Below are 23494 nucleotides of genomic sequence, written 5' to 3' on the forward strand. Positions count from 1 at the left end.
GTAGTTTTTATTATTCAATCAAGAGTTTGTTATTTTGAAATAGTGCTGGCATGTACTATTTACTCAGAAACAGAAAAGAGATGAAGATTTCTGTTTGTATGAGGAAAATGATTTTAGCAACCGTCACTAAAATCCATGGCTGTTCCACACAGGACTGTTGAGAGCAATTAACTTCAGTTGGGGGAACAGTGAGCAGTCTCTTGCTGCTTGAGGTATGACACATTCTAACAAGACGATGTAATGCTGGAAGCTGTCATTTTCCCTATGGGATCCGGTAAGCCATGTTTATTACGATCGTAAATAAGGGCTTCACAAGGGCTTATTAAGACTGTAGACTTTTTCTGGGCTAAATCGATTCATTATTAACACATATTTAGCCTTGAGGAATCATTTTATCTGGGTATTTTGATATAATAATATCGGCAGGCACTGTTTTAGACACCTTATTCTTAGGGGCTTTCCCAAAGCATAGGCAGAGCCTCATTTTCGCGCCGGTGTGGCGCACTTGTTTTTGAGAGGCATGGCATGCAGTCGCATGTGAGAGGAGCTCTGATACTTAGAAAAGGCTTTCTGAAGGCGTCATTTGGTATCGTATTCCCCTTTGGGCTTGGTTGGGTCTCAGCAAAGCAGATACCAGGGACTGTAAAGGGGTTAAAGTTCAAAACGGCTCCGGTTCCGTTATTTTAAGGGTTAAAGCTTCCAAATTTGGTGTGCAATACTTTTAAGGCTTTAAGAGACTGTGGTGAAAATTTGGTGAATTTTGAACAATTCCTTCATGTTTTTTCGCAATTGCAGTAATAAAGCAAGGGGTTCCGTTTGAACCCTTACATTCCGTTGATATTAAGTTATTATCTTGGAAAGTTTTGTTTTTAGTTGCAATTTCTTCTGCTAGAAGAGTTTCAGAATTATCTGCTCTGCAGTGTTCTCCTCCTTATCTGGTGTTCCATGCAGATAAGGTGGTTTTACGTACTAAACCTGGTTTTCTTCCAAAAGTTGTTTCTAACAAAAACATTAACCAGGAGATTATCGTACCTTCTCTGTGTCCGAAACCAGTTTCAAAGAAGGAACGATTGTTGCACAATTTGGATGTTGTTCGCGCTCTAAAATTCTATTTAGATGCTACAAAGGATTTTAGACAAACATCTTCCTTGTTTGTTGTTTATTCCGGTAAAAGGAGAGGTCAAAAAGCAACTTCTACCTCTCTTTCTTTTTGGATTAAAAGCATCATCAGATTGGCTTACGAGACTGCCGGACGGCAGCCTCCCGAAAGAATCACAGCTCATTCCACTAGGGCTGTGGCTTCCACATGGGCCTTCAAGAACGAGGCTTCTGTTGATCAGATATGTAGGGCAGCGACTTGGTCTTCACTGCACACTTTTACCAAATTTTACAAGTTTGATACTTTTGCTTCTTCTGAGGCTATTTTTGGGAGAAAGGTTTTGCAAGCCGTGGTGCCTTCCATTTAGGTGACCTGATTTGCTCCCTCCCTTCATCCGTGTCCTAAAGCTTTGGTATTGGTTCCCACAAGTAAGGATGACGCCGTGGACCGGACACACCTATGTTGGAGAAAACAGAATTTATGTTTACCTGATAAATTACTTTCTCCAACGGTGTGTCCGGTCCACGGCCCGCCCTGGTTTTTTTAATCAGGTCTGATAATTTATTTTCTTAACTACAGTCACCACGGTACCATATGGTTTCTCCTATGCAAATATTCCTCCTTAACGTCGGTCGAATGACTGGGGTAGGCGGAGCCTAGGAGGGATCATGTGACCAGCTTTGCTGGGCTCTTTGCCATTTCCTGTTGGGGAAGAGAATATCCCACAAGTAAGGATGACGCCGTGGACCGGACACACCGTTGGAGAAAGTAATTTATCAGGTAAACATAAATTCTGTTTTCTTTTACAACCGACGGCCTGCATTGTACCAGTTACCACAGCGGCGACCTTCTTGGTTGGAAGCCTTAGAAGAGTCTCTTAAGACTGAGACACATTTAGAGGAAATTTTAGATAGAATTAAGGCTCTTAAGCTGGCTAATTCTTTTATTACGGATGCCGCCTTTCAGATTTGCCATTTTAGCGTGTAGAGCGTTATGGTTAAAATCTTGGTCTGCTGATGTGTCATCTAAGTCAAAGCTTTTGGCTATTCCTTTCAAAGGAAAAACCCTATTCGTGCCTGACTTGACAGAAAACATTTCTGACATTGCGGGAGGTAAGGGTCATCTCCTACCTCAGGATAGAACAGCTAAACTGAGGGGTAAACAAAATAACTTTTGTTCCTTTCGGAACTTCAAAGGAGTCCCCTCTTCTTCGTCTGCTTCTGCTAAACAGGAAGGGAATTTTGCTCAGGCCAAGTCCGTCTGGAGACCCAACCAGGCTTGGAATAAGGGTAAACAACCCAAGAAGCCCGCTGCTGCTACCAAGACAGCATGAAGGGGCGGCCCCTGATCCGGGACCGGATCTAGTAGGGGGCAGACTTTCTCTCTTTGCCCAGGCTTGGGTAAGAGATGTTCAGGACCCCTGGACACTGGAAATTGTGTCCCAAGGGTATCGACTGGAATTCAAAAATTTTCTCCCAAGGGGGAGGTTTCTTCTTTCACGATTGTCTGTAGACCAGATAAAAAGAGAGGCGTTCTTACGTTGTGTAAAAGACCTCTCTACTATGGGAGTAATTCGTCCCGTTCCAATACTGGAACAGGGGTATGGGTTTTACTCAAATCTTTTCGTGGTCCCCAAAAAAGAGGGCACATTTCGACCTATTTTAGATCAAAAAGTCTAAACAAGTTTCTTAGAGTCCCATCCTTCAAGATGGAGACTATTCGAACAATTCTGCCATTGATCCAGGAGGGTCAATATGTGACTACCGTGGACTTGAAGGATGCATATCTTCATATTCCTATCCACAAGGATCATCACCAGTTCCTAAGGTTTGCCTTCCTGGACAAACATTTTCAGTTTGTGGCTCTTCCCTTTGGGTTGGCCACAGCACCCAGGATCTTCACGAAGGTTCTAGGGTCCCTTCTAGCGGTTCTCAGGCCGCGGGGCATTGCAGTTGCGCCTTATCTGGACGATATTCTGATCCAGGCGTCGTCTTACCATCTGACAAAATCTCATACAGACATGGTTCTGTCCTTTCTGAGGACTCACGGGTGGAAGGTGAATCTAGAAAAGAGTTCACTAATTCCACAGACAAGGGTTCCCTTCTTGGGAACTCTAATAGATTCTATATCCATGAAAATTTTCCTGACAGAGTTCAGAAAGTCAAAGATTCTGAATAAATGCCTAGCCCTTCAGTCCAATCCTCGGCCATCAGTGGCTCAGTGCATGGAGGTGATTAGATTGATGGTGGCAGCAATGGACATCATTCCGTTTGCTCGCTTTCATCTCAGACCACTACAACTGTGCATGCTCGGGCAGTGGAATGGAGGAGATGCAAATTTATCTCCTCAGATAAATCTGGATCAGGAGACCAGAGACTCTCTTCTTTGGTGGTTGTCGCCGGATCATATGTCCCAAGGGACGTGCTTCCGCAGACCCTCTTGGGTTATAGTGACAACGGACGCCAGTCTTCTAGGCTGGGGTGCGGTCTGGAATTCCCTGAAGACTCAGGGGGTGTGGACTCGATCGGAGTCTCCACTTCCAATCAATATTCTGGAATTGAGAGCAATATTCAATGTGCTTCAGGCTTGGCCTCAGTTGGCTTCGTCCAAATTCATCCGATTTCAGTCGGACAACATTACAACTGTGGCTTACATCAATCATCAGGGAGGAACGAGAAGTTCCTTAGCGATGACAGAAGTATCCAAGATAATTTGGTGGGCGGAGGCTCACTCTTGTTATTTGTCAGCAATCTACATCGCAGGAGTGGACAACTGGGAAGTGGACTTTTTAAGCAGACAGAAGTTTCATCCGGGGGAATGGGAACTCCATCCGGAGGTCTTTGCCACCCTGATTCTCAGATGGGGCAGACCGGAAATTGGATCTGATGGCGTCTCGTCAGAATGCCAAGCTCCCAAGATACGGATCCAGGTAAAGGGATCCTCAGGCCGAACTGATAGATGCCTTGGTCGTTCAACCTAGCTTATGTGTTTCAACCGTTTGCTCTCCTTCCCCAGGTGATTGCACGGATCAAACAGGAGAGGGCTTCGGTAATTCTAATCGCGCTTGCGTGGCCTCGCAGGACTTGGTATGCCAATCTGGTGAACATGTCCTCTCTGCCGCCGTGGAAGCTTCCATTGAGGCAGGATCTTCTCATTCAAGGACCCTTCCATCATCCAAATTTAGTTTCTCTGCAGCTGACTGCTTGGGGATTGAATGCTTGATTTTATCTAAGCGGGGGTTCTCTGATTCGGTCAGTGATACTTTGATTCAGGCACGTAAGCCTGTCACTAGAAAGATCTACCATAAGGTATGGAGTAAATATCTTTATTGGTGCGGATCCAAGGGCTACTCATAGAGTAGAGTTAGGATTCCCAGGATTTTGTCCTTTCTCCAAGAAGGATTGGAGAAAGGGTTATCAGCAAGTTCCTTAAAGGGACAAATTTCTGCTTTGTCAATTTTACTACACAAGCGTTTGGCAGATGTTCCAGACGTTCAGTCTTTTTGTCAGGCTCTGACTAAAATCAAGCCTGTGTTTAGACCAATTGCTCCACCCTGGAGTTTGAATTTAGTTCTTAATGTTCTTCAAGGGGTTCCGTTTGAGCCCATGCATTCCATAGATATTAAGTTGTTATCTTGGAAGGTTTTATTTTTGGTTGCTATTTCTTCTGCTCATATTGTTTCTGAGCTTTCAGCGTTACAATGTGACTCTCCTTATCTTATTTTCCATTCTGATAAGGTGGTTTTACGTACCAAACCTGGGTTTCTCCCTAAGGTTGTTTCTAATAAGAATATTATTCATGAAATTGTTGTTCCTTCATTGTGTCCTAATCCTTCTTCTAAGAAGCAGCGTTTGTTGCATAACTTGGACGTGGTCCGTTGCCTGAAGTTTTACTTACAGGCGACTAAAGAAATTCGTCAATCATCTTCTTTATTTATTGTTTTTGCTGGAAAGCGTAGGGGCCAGAAAGCTACAGCTACCTCTTTCTTTTTGGCTGAAGAGTATCATCCGTCTGGCATATGAGACTGCTGGCCAGCAGCCTCCTGAAAGAATTACGGCTCATTCCACTAGGGCTGTGGCTTCTTCATGGGCATTTAAAAAGTTGCTTCTGTTGAACAGATTTGCAAGGCTGCAACTTGGTCATCTCTTCACACTTTTTACAAATTTTACAAATTTGATACTTTTGCTTCTTCTGAGGCTGTTTTTGGGAGAAAGGTTCTTCAAGCAGTGGTGCCTTCCGTTTAGGTTCCTGTCTTGTTCCTCCCTTTCATCCGTGTGCTATAGCTTTTGTATTGTATCTCATAAGTAAGTATGAAATCCGTGGATTTGTCATATCTTGTAAAAGAAAAGGAAATTTATGATTACCTGATAAATTTATTTCTTTTACGATATGACAAGTCCACGGCCCACCCTGTCATTTCTAAGACAGGTATGTACTTATTTTTGTTATACTTCAGTCACCTCTGCACCTTTGGCTTTTCCTTTCTCTTCCTAACTTTGGTCGATTGACTGGAGTGGGAGGGAAGGGAGGAGCTATATATACAGCTCTGCTGTGGTGCTCTTTGCCACTTCCTGCTAAACAGGAGGCGTAATTCCATAAGTAAGGATGAAATCCATGGACTCGTCATATCGTAAAAGAAATAAATTTATCAGGTAAGCATAAATTTCCTTTCTTCTTGATATGGAATATTTATTAAACATTTCAAAGAATTATACCAGAGTAATGGTTTTGCCAGTATTTGCTACAAAAGAGTGCAAGTTACCCAATGCCTGTTATATATATATATATATATATATATATATATATAATATCTGCTAGTACAGTGATACTAGAAAACTCAATATTTACTGGAGTATGCTCTCAGAGTTAGAAATAACAAATCTGTGAGACATCTTAAGAAGACATACTGGGCTAGATTACAAATGGCACACTATTATTAGCGTGGGTTATGATAAGCAATATCGCAACTACGCTACCTTGTGAGCTAATTACAGTTTGAAAGTAAATGCATTCACTTGAGTGCAAACTAAATTAGTGCGCGTTAGTTTTGCGCGACTGAAGACCTAGCATAAAGAATTAAAAAAAGAAAGGGGGGGGCACAAAACACAACATAAATACATTAAAAGAAAGTGTTACACTTATATTTACATTAGCTGATAAAATTTTTGCATATACATATTAAAAATGTTTTATAAGAGTTAAGTATATGACAAGGTGTTTGAGTATATATTTGTTTAAAAAAAATAATATATATATATATATATATACACGTGTGTGTATATATATATATATAATCTATAAGTTACGGGTAAAGTCAGAAAAATGGGTGGTCCTGACATTACCCAAGCGGCTGTAGGTAAAGCCTGATGTACTGTAATTCCCCCATCTACACTATTTTTTTCCCTCTGCCTGGGGGGGTTCAAGGAAGGTGCCCTGCCAATCCTCTGGCATCCACTCCAAGTGAACCTTGGGGAATGAGGTTTACAAGGGAGAACCCTCCTGGGGTCAACCACCCGGTTGTTCCGTGTAAGTATAATAGCTCCAACAGAAACAGAGACAAACCAGGATTTTTCAAATGAAAAAGTCAAATTTATTGACGTTTCGGGGAATAAACCTCCCCTTCCTCTGAACAACCAGTGTACACACAAAACCGTGCTGAAATACAGTGAAATAACAAACGGTTACCTCCTTCTTCCTGTTCAAAAAAAGCGCCAAACATACATGATTTCCGGTACAGTTTAAAGTGAACTCGGAAGTTGTTAACCTTCACTTCCGGTGTTAATATATATCTATACTCAGTCAAAAAAAATACAGAATTATACAAAAAGCCAAAATTCTTATTCCCTTATACGGGTTATCATCATGTTTATATTTCCATCAGTGTTTGATATAACATTGTATTGTGCCCAGACATATCGTGTCATTTCTATTACCTATGTGATAACGTGCTATCAATCTCTCATATCCGGGAAACCGGTTCCGTTCTTGCTAGAAATACGTCATATATGACGTCACTTCCGTAGTGTTTATATTGCAAACGTACACGTGCTTACTAGTGTTAAGGATCTCTCAAGCATCATGTCTATACCTAGATGATGTCCATCCAGAAAAACAGGTAGCTAAAAAATACAGAACAAACTCGTGAAAAATGTGACATGGTGCAGTCAATTATCAACAGTGTATACTAACGTCGTCAGTAGAGAAATGGAACCACTTGACAAGGTCTAGGGGGTAATCAAGGAGATCACGAGAACTACAAGTAATCCACACCATCTCTTAATGTTACCAACAACTATGGTGTGGGGTAATATCCCGTCAAAAGGCGGAAGGCCAGTCCCCATCCGCAACCTGAAGGTGTCCCATTCTACAATGACACATGATTACACTGCATTATGACAATGCTCCAAAATCAGGTAAAGAATTAAGTCCATTGGGGTGTATGGTCTCCAATCGAAACATTCATTCTGCTTCTCTTCTTAGAAGCAGCTTGTTCCTATCCCCACCACGGGGCAATTTGGGGATGTGGTCAATGAGAATTACTTTGATGGCAGATACTGGATGCTTTGCTACCAACCAGTGACGTGCCACTGATTGGTCGGATTCCCCTTTGATTCATGGTATACAGACCTACCTGATGGGGAATAATAGTATAAAGACTATTAACGTCTAATACTACAAGTAAATCATTCTCCTCTATTTTGACCTCTTTCAAAAGTCTTAATAATTCACTGGAATCCAGTAGGAATGCTCTATTGTCATGTACAACCGGTTGTAGCAAAAAATCAACATATTGTGCTACCGGCTGTCCCCAAGGCAGAACATGCTGAGATGTCATCGTAGAAAATGCAGCATGTCTGCAGAAAGAACAGGACAGCACTGCTCTGCATCAGGCTGTTTTCTGGTTGTGCTGTGTAAATTTTCCATAGCAGTCCAACCAGAGAAAAGCATTATTGTAAGAGGACAGTCAAATATGCAGCAGGACTGGCTCTCATGGATTTTTACAACCCTACCAAGCCTTTCCTGGTCTTCATTTTTATAAGCAATGCACCTTTTTTATTACAAATTTTTTACCTTATTATTATTATGTGATATTAGACCAAGAGCAGGGGAAACAAATGTATTTAAAGGGAAACTCAGGTTAAATTAAATTTTCATGATTCAGATACAGCATGTAATTTTAAACAACTTTCCAATTTACTTACATTAAAAAAAATGTGCACAGTCTTTAATATTTACACTTTTTGAGTCACCAGATCCTACTGAGCATGTGCAAGAATTCACAGACTATACGTATATGCATTTGTGATTGGCTGATTGCTATCACATGGTACAAGGGGAGTGGAAATATACATAAGTTTGAAATTTGTTATAAAAAAATCTACTACTCATTTGAAGTTCAGACTAAGTGCTATTGCATTGTCTTGTTATCTTGCATTTGTTGATTATGCAAATCTAATGTGTTGACTGGTCCTTTAAGAGACATTTTACATTTTCTCTGCAGCTATTTTTACATTGAAATTTTAAACTCCCTCAATATATTATAAAACTTTATTCTACAGTTAATCAACATGTTTCAATTGAGATGGTGCTTTAATGTAACTGCCAAATATAAATTAAGTTTCATTTAAAAATGACCTTACGAAAAATTTTCACTAAAAGAATCCCATTGCAGACAGTGGAAAAAAATTCTGCCTCTGGGCCGGTTGTAAGAGGTACTCACCCACTGTCCTTGAAGCAGTTAAAGAACAAATCAAGGACGCCACACAAGAAACACTACTACATAAGAAAATTAAGCAGCCAAACTCTGAGAACAATATTATCTTCACAACAACTTATGCCCCTAATACTTCCAAAGTTGGACAATCCATTAGAGAGCATTGGCATATTCTACTCTCAGATCCGAAACTGAAATTTGCTAAGGACACACGCTCTATAGTTGGATATAGACGCAATACCAATCTCAGATCTGTTGGTCATTTCAGACCCCATTAAATGCTATACAGATGAAGATTGAAAGATCACACGTAAGGGATGCTTTCGGTGCCCTAATTGCACAACATTTAATGCTATGATAGCCACTAAGAAGTTCAACCATCCGCATGGCAATCAAAAATACACCATCAACCATCCTATTACGTGTACCACGACACATGTTGTGTACATGATAATTTGTCCATGTGGCCTACATTATTTAGGAAAGACGCAAGGAACTATCCGTGAAAGAATGGCTAACCATCGAGCCGCAATTAGACTGGCCATAAAGAAAGGGGAATCCGACCAACCTGTGGCACGTCACTGGTTGGTAGCAAAGCATCCAGTATCTGCCATCAAAGTAATTCTCATTGACCACATCCCTAAATTGCCCCGTGGTGGGGATAGGAACAAGCTGCTTTTAAGAAAAGAAGCAGAATGGATGTTTCGATTTGAGACCATACACCCCAAGGGACTTAATTCTTTACCTGATTTTGGAGCATTGTCATAATGCAGTGTAGTCATGTGTCATTGTAGAATGAGACACCTTCAGGTTGTGGATGGGGACTGGGTGGGGGTGGCCTTCCGCCTTTTGACGGGATATTACCCCACACTATAGTTGTTGGTAACATTAAGGGATGACGTGGATTACTTGTAGATCTCGTGATCTTCTTGATTACCCCCTAGACCTTGTCAAGTGGTTCCATTTCTCTACTAATGACGCTAGTACACACTGTTGATAATTGACTGCACCATGCCCCATGTTGGGGTACTGTTATGTCCTAAGTGGTAACAATGTAAAAATGTAACAAGTGTGGTATTCTAATCGATTTTTGTTTTGCCTACACCATATTGCTTTATGAGATATGTCCATTAGACCTTTTGCCACTAGTATATTTGTATATATGAACTAGGATATCTTATGCTGTAGCCCATCCTCTGTTTTAATTGAATTGAGTTTTCACTATATTGTTTTTGCCATTTAATATATGTCTTTCACGTCATGTTTTTCACGAGTTTGTTCTGTATTTTTTAGCTTCCTGTTTTTCTGGATGTACATCATCTAGGTATAGACATGATGCTTGAGAGATCCTTAACACTAGTAAGCACGTGTATGTTTGCAATATAAACACTATGAAAGTGACGTCATATATGACGTATTTCCGGCAAGACCGGAACCGGAAGTGACATAACTTCCGGTTTTCCAGATATGAGAGATTGATGGCACGTTATCACATAGGTGATAGAAATTACGCGATATGTCTGGGCACAATACCATGTTATATCTAACACTGATGGATTTATAAACATGATGATAACCCGTATAAGGGAATAAGAATTTTAGCTTTTTGTATAATTCTGTATATTTTTGAATGAGTATTAAGATATATATTAACACCGGAAGTGAAGGTTGTTAACTTCCGAGTTCACGTTAAACTGTATCTGAAATAATGTATGTTTGGCGTTTTTTTTGAACAGGAAGAAGGAGGTAACTGTTTGTTATTTCACTGTATTTCAGCACGGTTTTGTGTGTACACTGGATGTTCTGAGGAAGGGGAGTTTTATTCCCCGAAACGTCAATAAATTTGACTTTTTCATTTGAAAAATCCTGGTTTGTCTCTGTTTCTGTTGGAGCTATTATACTTACACGGAACAACCGGGTGGTTGACCCCAAGAGGGCGGATTTACATTGGGATATATTACAAATAATCAGAAATCTTTATTTAAAAACAAAAAACATTTTCTATGTGAAGAACATTGGAAATGTAAACTATTAATAACTACCTTTGGGTTTAGTGCTGTAAGTCCTAACGGAGTGTCTGGTTAGTGAGCAAGCGATAAGTGTTAGTTTTTTAATTTTTAAAAGCGTGCTCCATTAAAGTCTATGAGGTGAATGTGTTAACGTGGTCATGATATCCAAAGTCCTGAAGTTAGCCTACATTGGGTTTCATTCTTTCACAAACAATTTACTTTCAACTTGTAATATGCAGGCTAACCCTGCGTGTTAAAAGTTGACTTCCAGCGGTGTTTACGTGTGAGCGTAAGCGCTAAATAGTGCGCCACTTGTAATCTGGCACACTGTTTTTATGGTAATAATGTGTGACTTGTGTGATCTGTAACCTCTAAACTACTGATAGCGTATCTCTCAGATGTCCTGGATATTGCAGAATTTTTGTGGGTTGGGAGGTCCGCCTGCTGTCCCTTCTGCAGATTACCTTGTCAGAGCAAATGTCTAGATTTCTAGAAATTGCCCTGGCTCCACCAACAACATGCCTTGATCCACACAAGTGCCCCTGTCCCTCCATTTGTGACCCCTCCTACAAAACAGTGATTGTCCACTGGCTACAAGCCCTCCTGACCTTCCCGTCTCAAAAAGCCTCCAGAATGTGTTGGTTGGTAGTTCTATCAAAAAAAGGTGTTTATCACACAAGTTAAAAGGCTAAATTTAAAGAACGTAAGTACCACAATAAAATGCTGTTATGTGTTAGGGCTTTTTATAATTGCACTGTTGCTTGAAAATAACTGTGTTGTTAAAAGTCAGTTCCTGAGGAACAATGCGCTACTAGATCCACTACTAGTTCATTAGGGTTATGTAACTAACAGTGTCATTTTGAAAACATATTAAGAATGTTAATCATAAAGTAATGTTATATGAATGGCTTATGGAAACTGTAATAATCTAATTTAACACATAATTCTTGTTGTACCAATTCCTAGGTGCTGAAGTGTGAAGTGGAGCTGATGGCTAAAATGGCAAAGACTATAGATAGCTTCACACAGAACCAAACACGACTGGTTGTGATCATTGACGGCCTTGATGCTTGTGAACAAGATAAGGTTCTTCATATGCTTGACACGGTACTTATCTCTCTTCTATTATTTGCACCCATTATTTACAATATCTGATTTCTACTCTTTTCTACAGAATTAGACTCAGTGGCTTAGTGAGGGGCTGTTAAAGTGATGGGCAAAGGGTTATTTCTTTCCTAAGACATGGAGAGTCGACAACGTCATTCCAATAACTAGTGGGATATTCAACTCCTGGCCAGCAGGAGGAGGCAAAAAGCACCCCAGCAAAGCTGTTAAGTGTAACTTCCCTTACCCATAATCCCCAGTCATTCTCTTTGCCTCTGTCAATGGACGTTGTGCGAAGTTAGTGTCTGAAGATATTAATCCTTTTATGGGTACTCTTCCCTGCAAGCATGGATTGGGGTCTAGCTGTGTCATGTCAATCTCTTTAGTAAGAGTAGTGGTGACTTTTAAGCAGTTAAAAGGCGGCGAGGTAGTCTTTGCTTTACTTTTAACATTTTGCAACCCCTTTGCAGAAAACCAGAGTTAGTTACTCTGTTCTTTCTTTTTCTACAGGTCCATGACAGGGAGCGAAGTGCCTGTCACACCTACGTAGCAGCATCTGTCCTTCAACTGGATCTCAGGTAAGTGCCTTATCCTTTTAGGTATGAAGGGCAGCAGCACTTAAAGGAACACTAAACCCACATTTTTTCTTTTGTGATTCAGATAGAGCATGCAATTTTAAGCAACTTTCTAATTTACTCCTATTATCAATCTTTCTTCGTTCTCTTGCTATCTTTATTTAAAAAAGAAGGCATCTAAACTTTTTTCTTGGTTCAGAACTCTGGACAGCACTTTTTTATTGGTGGATGAATTTATCCACCATTCAGCAAGGACAACCCAGGTTATTCCCCAAAAATGGGCCGGCATCTAAACTTACATTCTTGCATTTCAAATAAAGATACCAAGAGAATAAAGACAATTTGATAATAGGAGTAAATTAAAAAGTTGCTTAAAATTTCATGCTCTATCTGAATCACGAAAGAAAAAATTTGGGTTCAGTGTCCCTTTAAGAGGTTAATCCTCTTTATGATCCAAATTGGGACATATATCCTTTATAAGAAGGATACTTAAAACAGGTTATGACATTGGGACATATATTTTCTTATGAATAAGGATAATTTATTTGGAGGACATACAGTTATGGGTTAATTATTCATTACCAGAATACAAATTCTAATATATTTTTGTCAGTTTTTATTCTTTTTCAAATGTATTATCTGATGAATCTGTAAAATGGATTCAGAGTTAGACCAATCTATGTCTTTTGGTAAATGCTTACTATGTTTGGAGGCGTAAATTGTTTTGCCACTGCAATTTTGTTCCTCATGTTTATCCAAAACTTTAAAATGTAAAGACAAATGACTCCCTTCTGAGCCAAATGTCTCTCAGGATAATGCTGTGCGTGATATGCCTCAGTTTCTCCTCAAACGTCCCAAGTCTTAGTTGTTTCCCATACTGTGTCTTCTGTGTCCTCTCAACCACCTGGGGGTGTTTATATACCTGGGGTTTTTGCCGCTTAAATTACCTCTGCAGTAACAGCGGCTTTGTCAGCTTTCCCTTCTTCTGGTAAGCGTAAGAAAAAATCAAAACATTTGACCGCTAGTAAGGCTTCTGACTCTAAATCTGCGCTGGTCAACCTTTCTCAATTGTCTGATGAGGAAAATACTTCAGGATCTTCTGAAGGAGAAATTTCAGACTGACTGGTGGTGAAATCTTAAGAATCTGAAGAGGTTAATTTTAGATTTAAGCTTGAACATCTTCTTACTTCGAAAGGAGGTTCTAGCTACTTTGGACGACTCTGAACCTTCGGTTGCTGCCAATCCTAAGACGTCTTCTAAGCTGGATAGAGTTTATGATTCTCCTTCTTCTGATGATGTTTTTCCTGTTCCTAGGAAAATTTCAGAAGTTATAGCACAGGAATGGGAGAAGCCAGGGGTCCGGTTTTCCCCTTCCCCTGTTTTTAAAAAGATGTTTCCTGTTGCTCACTCTATTCGAGACTCATGACGCACCGTTCCTAAGGTAGAAGGTGCTATTTCTACCATTCCCATAGAGGATAGTTATTATTTTAAGGATCATATGGATAAAAAGCTGGAGGCTTATTTAAAAAAGATGTATGTCCATCAAGGTTTGCCGTGGCAACCTGCGGCAAGTATTGCCACGGTTGCGGGAGCAGCATCTTATTGGTGCTATGCTCTGTCTGATCTGATTTCAGAAGAGACTACAGTAGAGGAGATCCAAGACAGGATCAAGGCTCTTAAACTGGCCAATACCTTTATCTGTGATGCGAACATGCAGGTAATTAGACTGGGAGCTAAGATATCTAGCTTCACTATTTTAGCTTGCAGAGCTCTGTGGTTGAAATCTTGGTCAGCTGATGTTTCCATCTTAATGGGAGGAGAGTCCACTGCTTTATTCATTACTTGTGGGAATTAAGAACCTGGCCACCAGGAGGAGTCAAAGACACCACAGCCAAAGGCTTAAATACCTCCCCCACTCCCCTCATCCCCCAGTCATCCTTTGCCTTTCGTCACAGGAAGTTGGCAGAGAAGTGTCGGAAGATTGGAGTAGTCTCTTATGGAAGGAGCCTGATTTTAAGTTTAAGATGGAGCATTTGCGCTTTTTACTAAAAGAAGTGCTTGCTACGTTGGAGGTTCCGGAACCGAAACTTCCAGAAGAACCTTCGATCCCTAAACTAGATAGGGTTTACGAGGACAGGGTGGTGCCTCCCAGTTCCCGTGAAGATGGCTACTATTATTAAGAAGGAGTGGGAGAAACTTAGATCGTCCTTTTCTCCCTCTTCCTCTTTTAAAAAGCTGTTTCCTGTTCCGGATTTTCAACTTGAGCTATGGGGGGCCATTCCTAAAGTGGATGGTGCTATCTCCATGCTCTCTAAGTGGACGACTATTCCTTATTGAGGATAGTTCGTCGTTCAAAGAGCCCATGGACAAGAAATTAGAATCCTTGTTGAGAAAGATGTTCCAACTCACAGGGTTTGTTTTCCAACCGGCAGCGGCGATTGCTGTGGTGGCTGGAGCGGTTACCTTCTGGTGTGACACACTGTCAGCTATGGTTGAGGTGGAGACTCCCCTCGAGGAGATACAGGAAAAGATTAAGGCCTTATGGGTCGCAAACTCTTTTATCTGTGATGCAAATATGCAGGTTATTCGCCTGAATGCTAAGACTTCAGGTTTCTATGCAGTCGTACGCACATATCTAAACTTCTAAATATGCGCATCATTGTCCGTATTCCTGTAACGTCACAGCATTTCCCAAGTAGTTCCATGCTGGGCGTTACAATAAGCAAGCAATATGCATGAGGGGCTGGACTAAGGGGTGTTAAGTTGCACTATTGTTACTCCCTCTTAGTGACGTTGCTATTCTACTCTGCGGCGATACCCGAATCATTTCAATAAACTTGATCCGTTGATGTACATCGATATTGACAAAACAAAACTGCTGCTGCAACAACTATTATTTTTTCATAATCATCCTTATTTTTATATTTAAAGGTGAGTTTCATTCATCATTCTTTAAGATATATAATTATTTAGATAGTTAATAAATATGATTGTATGTGACCCTAAAAACTATATAATTACGATCTCTGAGATATCCTCTATTATCGTGTGTTACCAATTGAAAGTAAATCCTAGCGTTTTACAAACGCTAGGATTTATTTTTGAAACAAATAAAGGACACGTTCATTCATGAAGTATAAGATACTTCATGTAGAAAGCTCCTTTATTTGATTCAACCGATCGCTGCTCTTAACTCCTACAGCAGCGCATGGCTAATTTTTTTTTGGCTAAGAGGTGACGTTTCACCTCTTAGCCAATAGCCGTGCGGTAAATCCGGCTCCCATAGGCGCCAAGCCGGATTTACCGCACGGCTATTTGCTAAGAGGTGAAAATGTCACCTCTTAGCCAAAAAAATTTTTTAGCCGTGGGCTGCTGTAGGAGCTAAGAGTGGCGATCGATTGAATCAAATAAAGGAGCTTTCTACATGAAGTACTGTATCTTATACTTCATGAATGAAAGTGCCCTTTATTTGTTTCAATAGTAAATCCTAGCGTTTGTAAAACGCTAGGATTTACTTTCACTTTAACCTTTCAAGTTATGAAGTATATGTATATAATATAGATATCTCGAATTTAATCAATTCAAAGTAAAGGTTATGGTATTATATACAATTGCTGTACTGCTTATTAATTATATATTATTTATATTTATAATAGTATGATGATCATCTTTCATCATGTAATCCATATTACTATTATAAATATAATGGCTACAATTGATGCAACTAATTTTGAAAATAATTCATGAAAAAATTATCGGCTAGATTACGAGTTTTTGTCGGTAATGGTGTGCGGTGCTAACAAGCCTTTTTTTCTCACCGCTCACTTAAGACAACGCTGGTATTACGAGTTTTCTGCAAGCCAGCGTTAGCCTCAGAAAAGTGAGCGTTGAGCAAAATTTAGCTCCATGTCTCACTGTAATACCAGCGCTGCTTGCGGTAGCGGTGAGCTGTAAAACGTGCTCGTGCACGATTTCCCCATAGGAAACAATGGGGCTGAGCTGGCTGAAAAAAAATCTAACACCTGCAAAAAAGCAGCGTTCAGCTCCTAACGCAGCCCCATTGTTTCCTATGGGGAAATAAAAGTTATATCTACACTTAACACCCTAACATGAACCCCGAGTCTAAACACACCTAATCTTACACTTATTAACCCCTAATCTGCTGCCGCCGACATCGTCGCCACCTACATTATATTATTAACCCCTAATCTGCTGCTCCGGACACCGCCGCCACCTACATTATACTTATGAGCCCCTAATCTGATGCCCCCAACATCGCCAAACCCTACATTTTATTTATTAACCCCTAATCTGCCCCCCCTGCAACTATATTAAATGTATTAACCCCTAATCTGCCGCTGCCGCCAAAGTCACCGCCACTACAATAAATTTGTTAACCCCTAAACCTGTCTAACCCTAACACCCCCCTAACTTAAATATAATTTAAATACATCTAATTAAATTTACTATAATTAGCTAAATTATTCCTATTTAAAACTAAATACCTGTAAAATAAACCCTAAGCTAGCTACAATATAACTAATAGTTACATTGTAGCTATCTCAGGGTTTATTTTTATTTTACAAGTAACTTTGTATTTATTTTAACTAGGTACAATAGTTATTAAATAGTTATTATCTATTTAATAACTACCTAGTTAAAATAAGTACAAATGTACCTGTAAAATAAACCCTAACCTAAGTTACAATTACACCTAACGCTACACTATAATTAAATTAATTACCTAAGCTAACTACAATTAATTACAATTAAATTAAATAAACTAAATTACGAAAAAAAAAAAACACTAAATTACAGAAATTAAAAAAGAAATTACAAATTTTAAAACTAATTACACCTAATCTAATCCCCCTAATAAAATAAAAAAATTCCCTACCCTATACTAAATTACAAATAGCCCTTAAAAGGGCCTTTTGCGGGGCATTGCCCCAAAGTAATCAGCTCTTTTGCCTGTAAAAAAATACAATACCCCCCCCAACATTAAAACCCACCACCCACACACCCAATCCCCCCTTAATAAAACCTAACACTACCCCCTTGAAGATCACCCTACCTTGAGACGTCTTCACCCAGCCGGGCACAAGTGGACCTCCAGAGGGGCAGAAGTCTTCATCTGATCCGGCCAGAAGAGGACATCCAGACCGACCGAAGTCTTCATCCAGGCGGCATCTTCAGCCAATAGGATTGAGCTCACATTCTATTGGCTGTTCCAATCAGCCAATAGAATGCAAGCTCAATTCTATTGGCTACCTTAATTCCGATTGTCTGATAGGATTCTATCAGCCAATCGGAATTGAAGGGACGCCATCTTGGATGACGTCACTTAAAGGAATCTTCATTCTTCAGTCGCCATCGGATGTCTTCAAGATGGACCCGTTCCGCTCTGGATGGAAGAAGATAGAAGATGCTGTCTGGATGAAGACTTCTGCCGGTCTGGATGTCCTCTTCTGGCCGGATCGGATGAAGACTTCTGCCCCTCTGGAGGTCCACTTGTGCCCGGCTGGGTGAAGACGTCTAAAGGTAGGGTGATCTTCAAGGGGGTAGTGTTAGGTTTTATTAAGGGGGGATTGGGTGGGTTTTAGAGTAGGGTTGGGCGTGTGGGTGGTGGGTTTTAATGTTGGGGGGGTTTGTAATTTAGTTTATTTAATTGTAATTAATTGTAGTTAGTTTAGGTAATTAATTTAATTATAGTGTAGTGTTAGGTGTAATTGTAACTTAGGTTAGGGTTTATTTTACAGGTAAATTTGTACTTATTTTAAATAGGTAGTTATTAAATAGTTAATAACTATTGTACCTAGTTAAAATAAATACAAAGTTGCCTGTAAAATAAAAATAAACCCTAAAATAGCTACAATGTAACTATTAGTTACATTGTAGCTAGATTAGGGTTTATTTTACAGGTAAGTATTTAGTTTTAAATAGGAATAATTTAGTTAATTGTAGTAATTTTATTTAGATGTATTTAAATTATATTTAATTTAGGGGGGTGTTAGGGTTAGATTTAGAAGTTAATACATTTAATATAGTAGCGGCGACGTTGAGGGCGGCAGATTAGGGGTTAATAAATGTAGATAGGTGTCGGCGATGTTAGGGCCGGCAGATTAGGGGTTAATAAAATATAACTAGTTTTTGCGAGGCAGGAGTGCGGCGGTTTAGGGGTTAATATATTTATTAAAGTGGCGGTAATTTCCGGGCGGCAGATTAGGGGTTAAACATTTTAGTTGAGTGTTTGCGATGTGGGGGGGGAGGGGGCTCGTTTTAGGGGTTAATAGGTAGTTTATGGGTGTTAGTGTACTTTTTAGCACTTTAGTTAAGAGTTTTATGTTACGGCGTTAGCCCATAAAACTCTTAGCTACAGACTTTTAAATGCGGTGGGAGTCTGGACAGGAGAGGGTCTACCGCTCACTTTTTCCAGCAATCGTAATACCGGCGTTAGGAAAATCCCATTAAAAAGATACGATACGCAATTGACGTAAGGGGATTTGCGGTATGCTAAAATCGCGGAAAAAAAGTGAGCGGGACACCTGTACCTGCCTGACTCGTAATACCAGCGGGCGTTAAAAAGCAGCGTTGTGACCCCTCAACGCTGCTTTTTAAGGCTAACGCTAGACTCGTAATCTAGGTGTAAGTTTCTAAACATCTTAAAAAAATATATATATATATTTTTAACAAGTTTCAATTAGATTCATTGTATTTTTCCAATACTATAAATAATATCAAACATTTTTATTTTTTTTATAAAGAAATCATTGTAATGATTGATTACAAAAAACCCTGAATTTTATATACATATATAATCTAATGTATAAATCATACATATACACACATGCACATACACACACATACAAGCATACATAGTTACACATGCAAACGCACACAAGCATACATATACACACATACACAAACCAGCATGCACATACACACATACAAGCATACATATACACACATACAAGCATACATATACACACACACAAGTATAAATATACACATATACACATACAAGCATACATATACACAAGCATACATATATACACAAATACACATATACACAGACACAAGCATACATATACACACAAACCTTCATACAAACATGCACACACACACACACACATACATATATTTACACACACCGGCATACATATACACACATGCACATACATGCACAAGCACATACATGCACATGCACAAGGGTTTTTAAATCAAATGTATTTATATTGAGTCAAGGAGAAAAATATCTTTGTGAATTCAGAATATAGTGTAAAATAATTGTGCAATTGTCAACTAAGAGGTAACATAATTATACATATGTCACATCTTATGCACAGTAAGTGATGCTAGTGAGGGTTTTATTGGGTATCATCTCATTTTTTAAAATTTTATTCTAGAAATAAAAAGAGAAAAAAATAATTAAATCTGACCAATACACACACATGCATTGCACACACACACACACACACACAAACATATATACAAACACATGGCACACACATACACTATACACACACACACATTCACACACATTGTCACACATACACTATACACACAAGCACATCACACACAACGCCCACATACACGCACAAACACACATACACACAATACAGACACAAAAATACACTCAGGCAAACACAGAAAAATAAAACCAGGCAACATTTATTTAATGCAAAATTATAAATTAAAAAATGAAATACATTTTGATTTATGTATAGAGAAGTGCATATTATGTGGACAGTATATTCAATGGACTTCAAATAAATTTTTATAACAGTTTGGATTTTACTTTTTATTGACACATCAGACTTATGTAAATACGTCTAGCAGGGACTGTACAAGTGATTACTTGTCTATTTTAATTTACTTTTATTGTAAATTATATTATATTTAGAATATACTTTTTTTTTTTTTTTAAATGTGCTTCTTTAATTTTTGCAACACAAAAAAGTAATTGACACGCTGTAATGTACTGTGGCTGTGGCATATTTTAAAATTACGGTTCGTGGCTGTTGTGCATTGACACACTGTGACTTCACTACATTGTATAGTACATTACAGCGTGTCAATGCACAACAGCCACGAACCGTAATTTTAAAATATAGAATATAAGGAATAGTGCTTTAAACTTGCAAGCCTTAGAGTGACAGATAATACATTTATATTATTGTCGTAAATAAATAGATTGGCGTTAAAAGATTAGAAACCGATCTGTGAGATGGGCAACTACTTTGGAATAGAAAGTTTTGACTTCATCATGTCAATCAATTTTGTTGTTAACGTCCATCGTTGCGTATTATGTTAATATGGTATGATAAATACGCCCTGAAAGAAAACGTATGTTGGGGAAGAATATTCAGGATAGCAAAGGGGCTGAATAGGAAGTGAGATGTGATTGGATAGAAATCGAGTAGGGACTTATAACACATTTAGTGAACGGAGAAAAAGTAATCGGCAGCAGTGAACTATTTTCAATGAATAACAGTAGGATTTTTATATACTTCTGATTTTCGGAATACAATTTTAAACACATTGACATGATTATGGGTAATTTATCAACCAAAAGATATGTGAATGAGGTGATTTGTTTTCTACACCTTTTAACCTAGTTCTTAGAGTTTTGCAGCAGGCTCTGTTTGAGCCAATGCATGTTGTTGATATCAAGTTGTTATCTTGGAAGGTTTTGTTTCTCCTTGCTATTTCTTCCGTTCGCAGAGTTTCTGAACTTTCAGCTCTGCAGTGTGATTTCCCGTACCTTATCTTTCATGCAGATAAGGCAGTCCTTCGTACTAAATTGGGTTTTCCCCCTAAAGTGGTGTTGGATCAAAACATTAATCAGTAAATTGTAGCTCCTTCTTTTTGTCCTAATCCTAATCCTTCTTCTCAAAAGGAAAGTCTTTTGCATAACTTGGATTTTGTGCGTGCTCTAAAGTTTTACCTTCAAGCTACTAAAGATTTTAGGCAATCTTCTGTCCTTTTTGTTGTTTTCTCTGGGAAGCTTAAGGTCAGAAGGCCTCTTCTACTACTCATTCCTTCTGGTTAAGAAATGTGATTCGTTTGGCTTATGAGACTACTGGACAGCAGCCTCCTGAGAGAATTACAGCTCATTCCACTAGGACTGTCTACTCTTCTTGGGCTTTCAAAAATGATGCTTCTTTGGAACAGATTTGCAAGGCTGAAACATGGTCCTGTTTGCATACTTTTTCCAAATTCTACAAATTTGATACTTTTCGGCTGAGGCTTCTTTTGGGAGAAAGGTTCTTCAAGCGGTGGAGTCTTCTGTGTAGGTCCTTCTGCGTTTTTTTCCCTCCCTGTTCATTCTGTGTCCTCTAGCTTGGGTATTGGTGCCCACTAGTAATTGGAATGACGTTGTGGACTCTCCATGTCTTAGCAAAGTAAACTAAATTTCCTTTATGTAAATCGCAAGAGTTCATGAGCTAGTGATGTATGGGATATACATTCCTACCAGGAAGGGGCAAAGTTTCCCAAACCTCAAAATGCCTATAAATACACCTCCCACCACACTTACACCACACTCACAAACTTTGCCTCCTATGGAGGTGGTGAAGTAAGTTTGTGCTTGATTTCTATAATAATATAATTCTGAAGCCCAATTCCTCTGAGTACAGTTAGTCAGAGGGATGTGAAGAGAGTATTGCCTGTTGATTTTTATGGTTTCACTCATGGGAAATCTTTTCAAGGGTTCTCTGTTAGCGGTCGTAGGGATTCATCTCCTACCACCCTTTTCAGATTGACGATATACTCTTATAACATTACATCTGCTAAAAGTTTTCAGTACTGGTTTGGCTGCTATATGTGGATGCGTGTCTTTCGGTAAGTATGTATCATTATTTAAGACACTCTCAGCTATGTTTGGCGCGTTATGTTTTAATATAAAGTTTTAAATATATGTATTTACTTATAATTGCCATGAGTCAGGTCTATGTGTATTTCCCTTTGCAGTCTAACAATTTCAGTATGGGTATCATGTTTTAGGAAGTTTTTTTACCTGGGGTATAGTCTTTTTTTCCAATTTGACTTGCTTTTCCTTATTTTCGCTGGCAAACTAGGCTCCCGAGGGCGCAATAATGCAATTATGTATTGCTTCATTTTTGTCTCAAAACTTTTTTTCGTCTACAGTGGTGCAAGTTTTGTAATTTCCTGCGTCTTTGTTGACATTAGGTTGTTTGGCGCTAAAAAAATTTCATTACTATTTGCATTTTTTTTCACGAATTTTCGTCTACAGTGGTGCAAGTTTTGTAATTTCCTGCGTCTTTGTTGACATTAGGTTGTTTGGCGCTAAAAAAATTCATTACTATTTGCGTTGTGCGTCATACTTGGCGCCAAATATTTGTTATTTTACCCCACTTCCTTTATGCTTTTGCTCTCTTTATATTCTAGACGGCTATGCTGTTTTCTTTTCTGCCTATTTAGCATATGCATTTTTTCCTATTCCTGAAACTGCTATATGAGGAAATTGGATATTTGTTTAAATGTTGTTTTTTCTTTTACATTTTTGCAAAGATGTCTCAGTCAGACCCTGCCTCAGAAGCTACTGTAGGAACCATGCTGCATAAACACAGTTCTACCAAAGCTAAGTGTATCTGTTGCAAGCAAGCTGAGATTATATCTCTGGCTATATTATGTAACAGTTGTCATGATAAGCTTTTGCATGCTGATAATGTTTCTATTAGTACTAGTACAGCGCCTGTTGTTCCCTCAACATCTAATGTACTTGATATCCCTGTTGAAAATTATATTGCTGATGCAATACCGAAGGCTATGTCTGCTATTCCACCTTCTAATAAACGTAAAAGGTCTTTTAAAACTTCTCATAAGTTTGATGAAATTTGTAATGACCGACAACATACTGAAATATCCTCCTCTGAATCTCTGGTTCAGAAGATCCTACTTCAGACATTGAAATTGATAAATCTTCTTATCTTTTTAAGATTGAATATATTAATTCTTTATTGAAAGAAGT

The 23494-nt window shown here is 39.0% G+C and overlaps 1 protein-coding gene across 2 annotated transcripts in view; it reads left to right on the forward strand.

The window, feature by feature from the left end:
- Positions 1-23494, forward strand: part of KIDINS220 (kinase D interacting substrate 220) — a 404332-nt gene that overhangs the window by 151170 nt on the left and 229668 nt on the right. For both annotated transcript variants that reach the window (XM_053709711.1, XM_053709712.1), the window contains exon 18: positions 11789-11929. In XM_053709711.1, coding sequence (XP_053565686.1) covers positions 11789-11929 — 141 coding nt within the window. The remainder of the gene's footprint in view (positions 1-11788; positions 11930-23494) is intronic.

The sequence above is a fragment of the Bombina bombina genome, chromosome 4 (genome assembly GCF_027579735.1).
Source record: "Bombina bombina isolate aBomBom1 chromosome 4, aBomBom1.pri, whole genome shotgun sequence".
Lineage (NCBI taxonomy): Eukaryota > Metazoa > Chordata > Amphibia > Anura > Bombinatoridae > Bombina > Bombina bombina.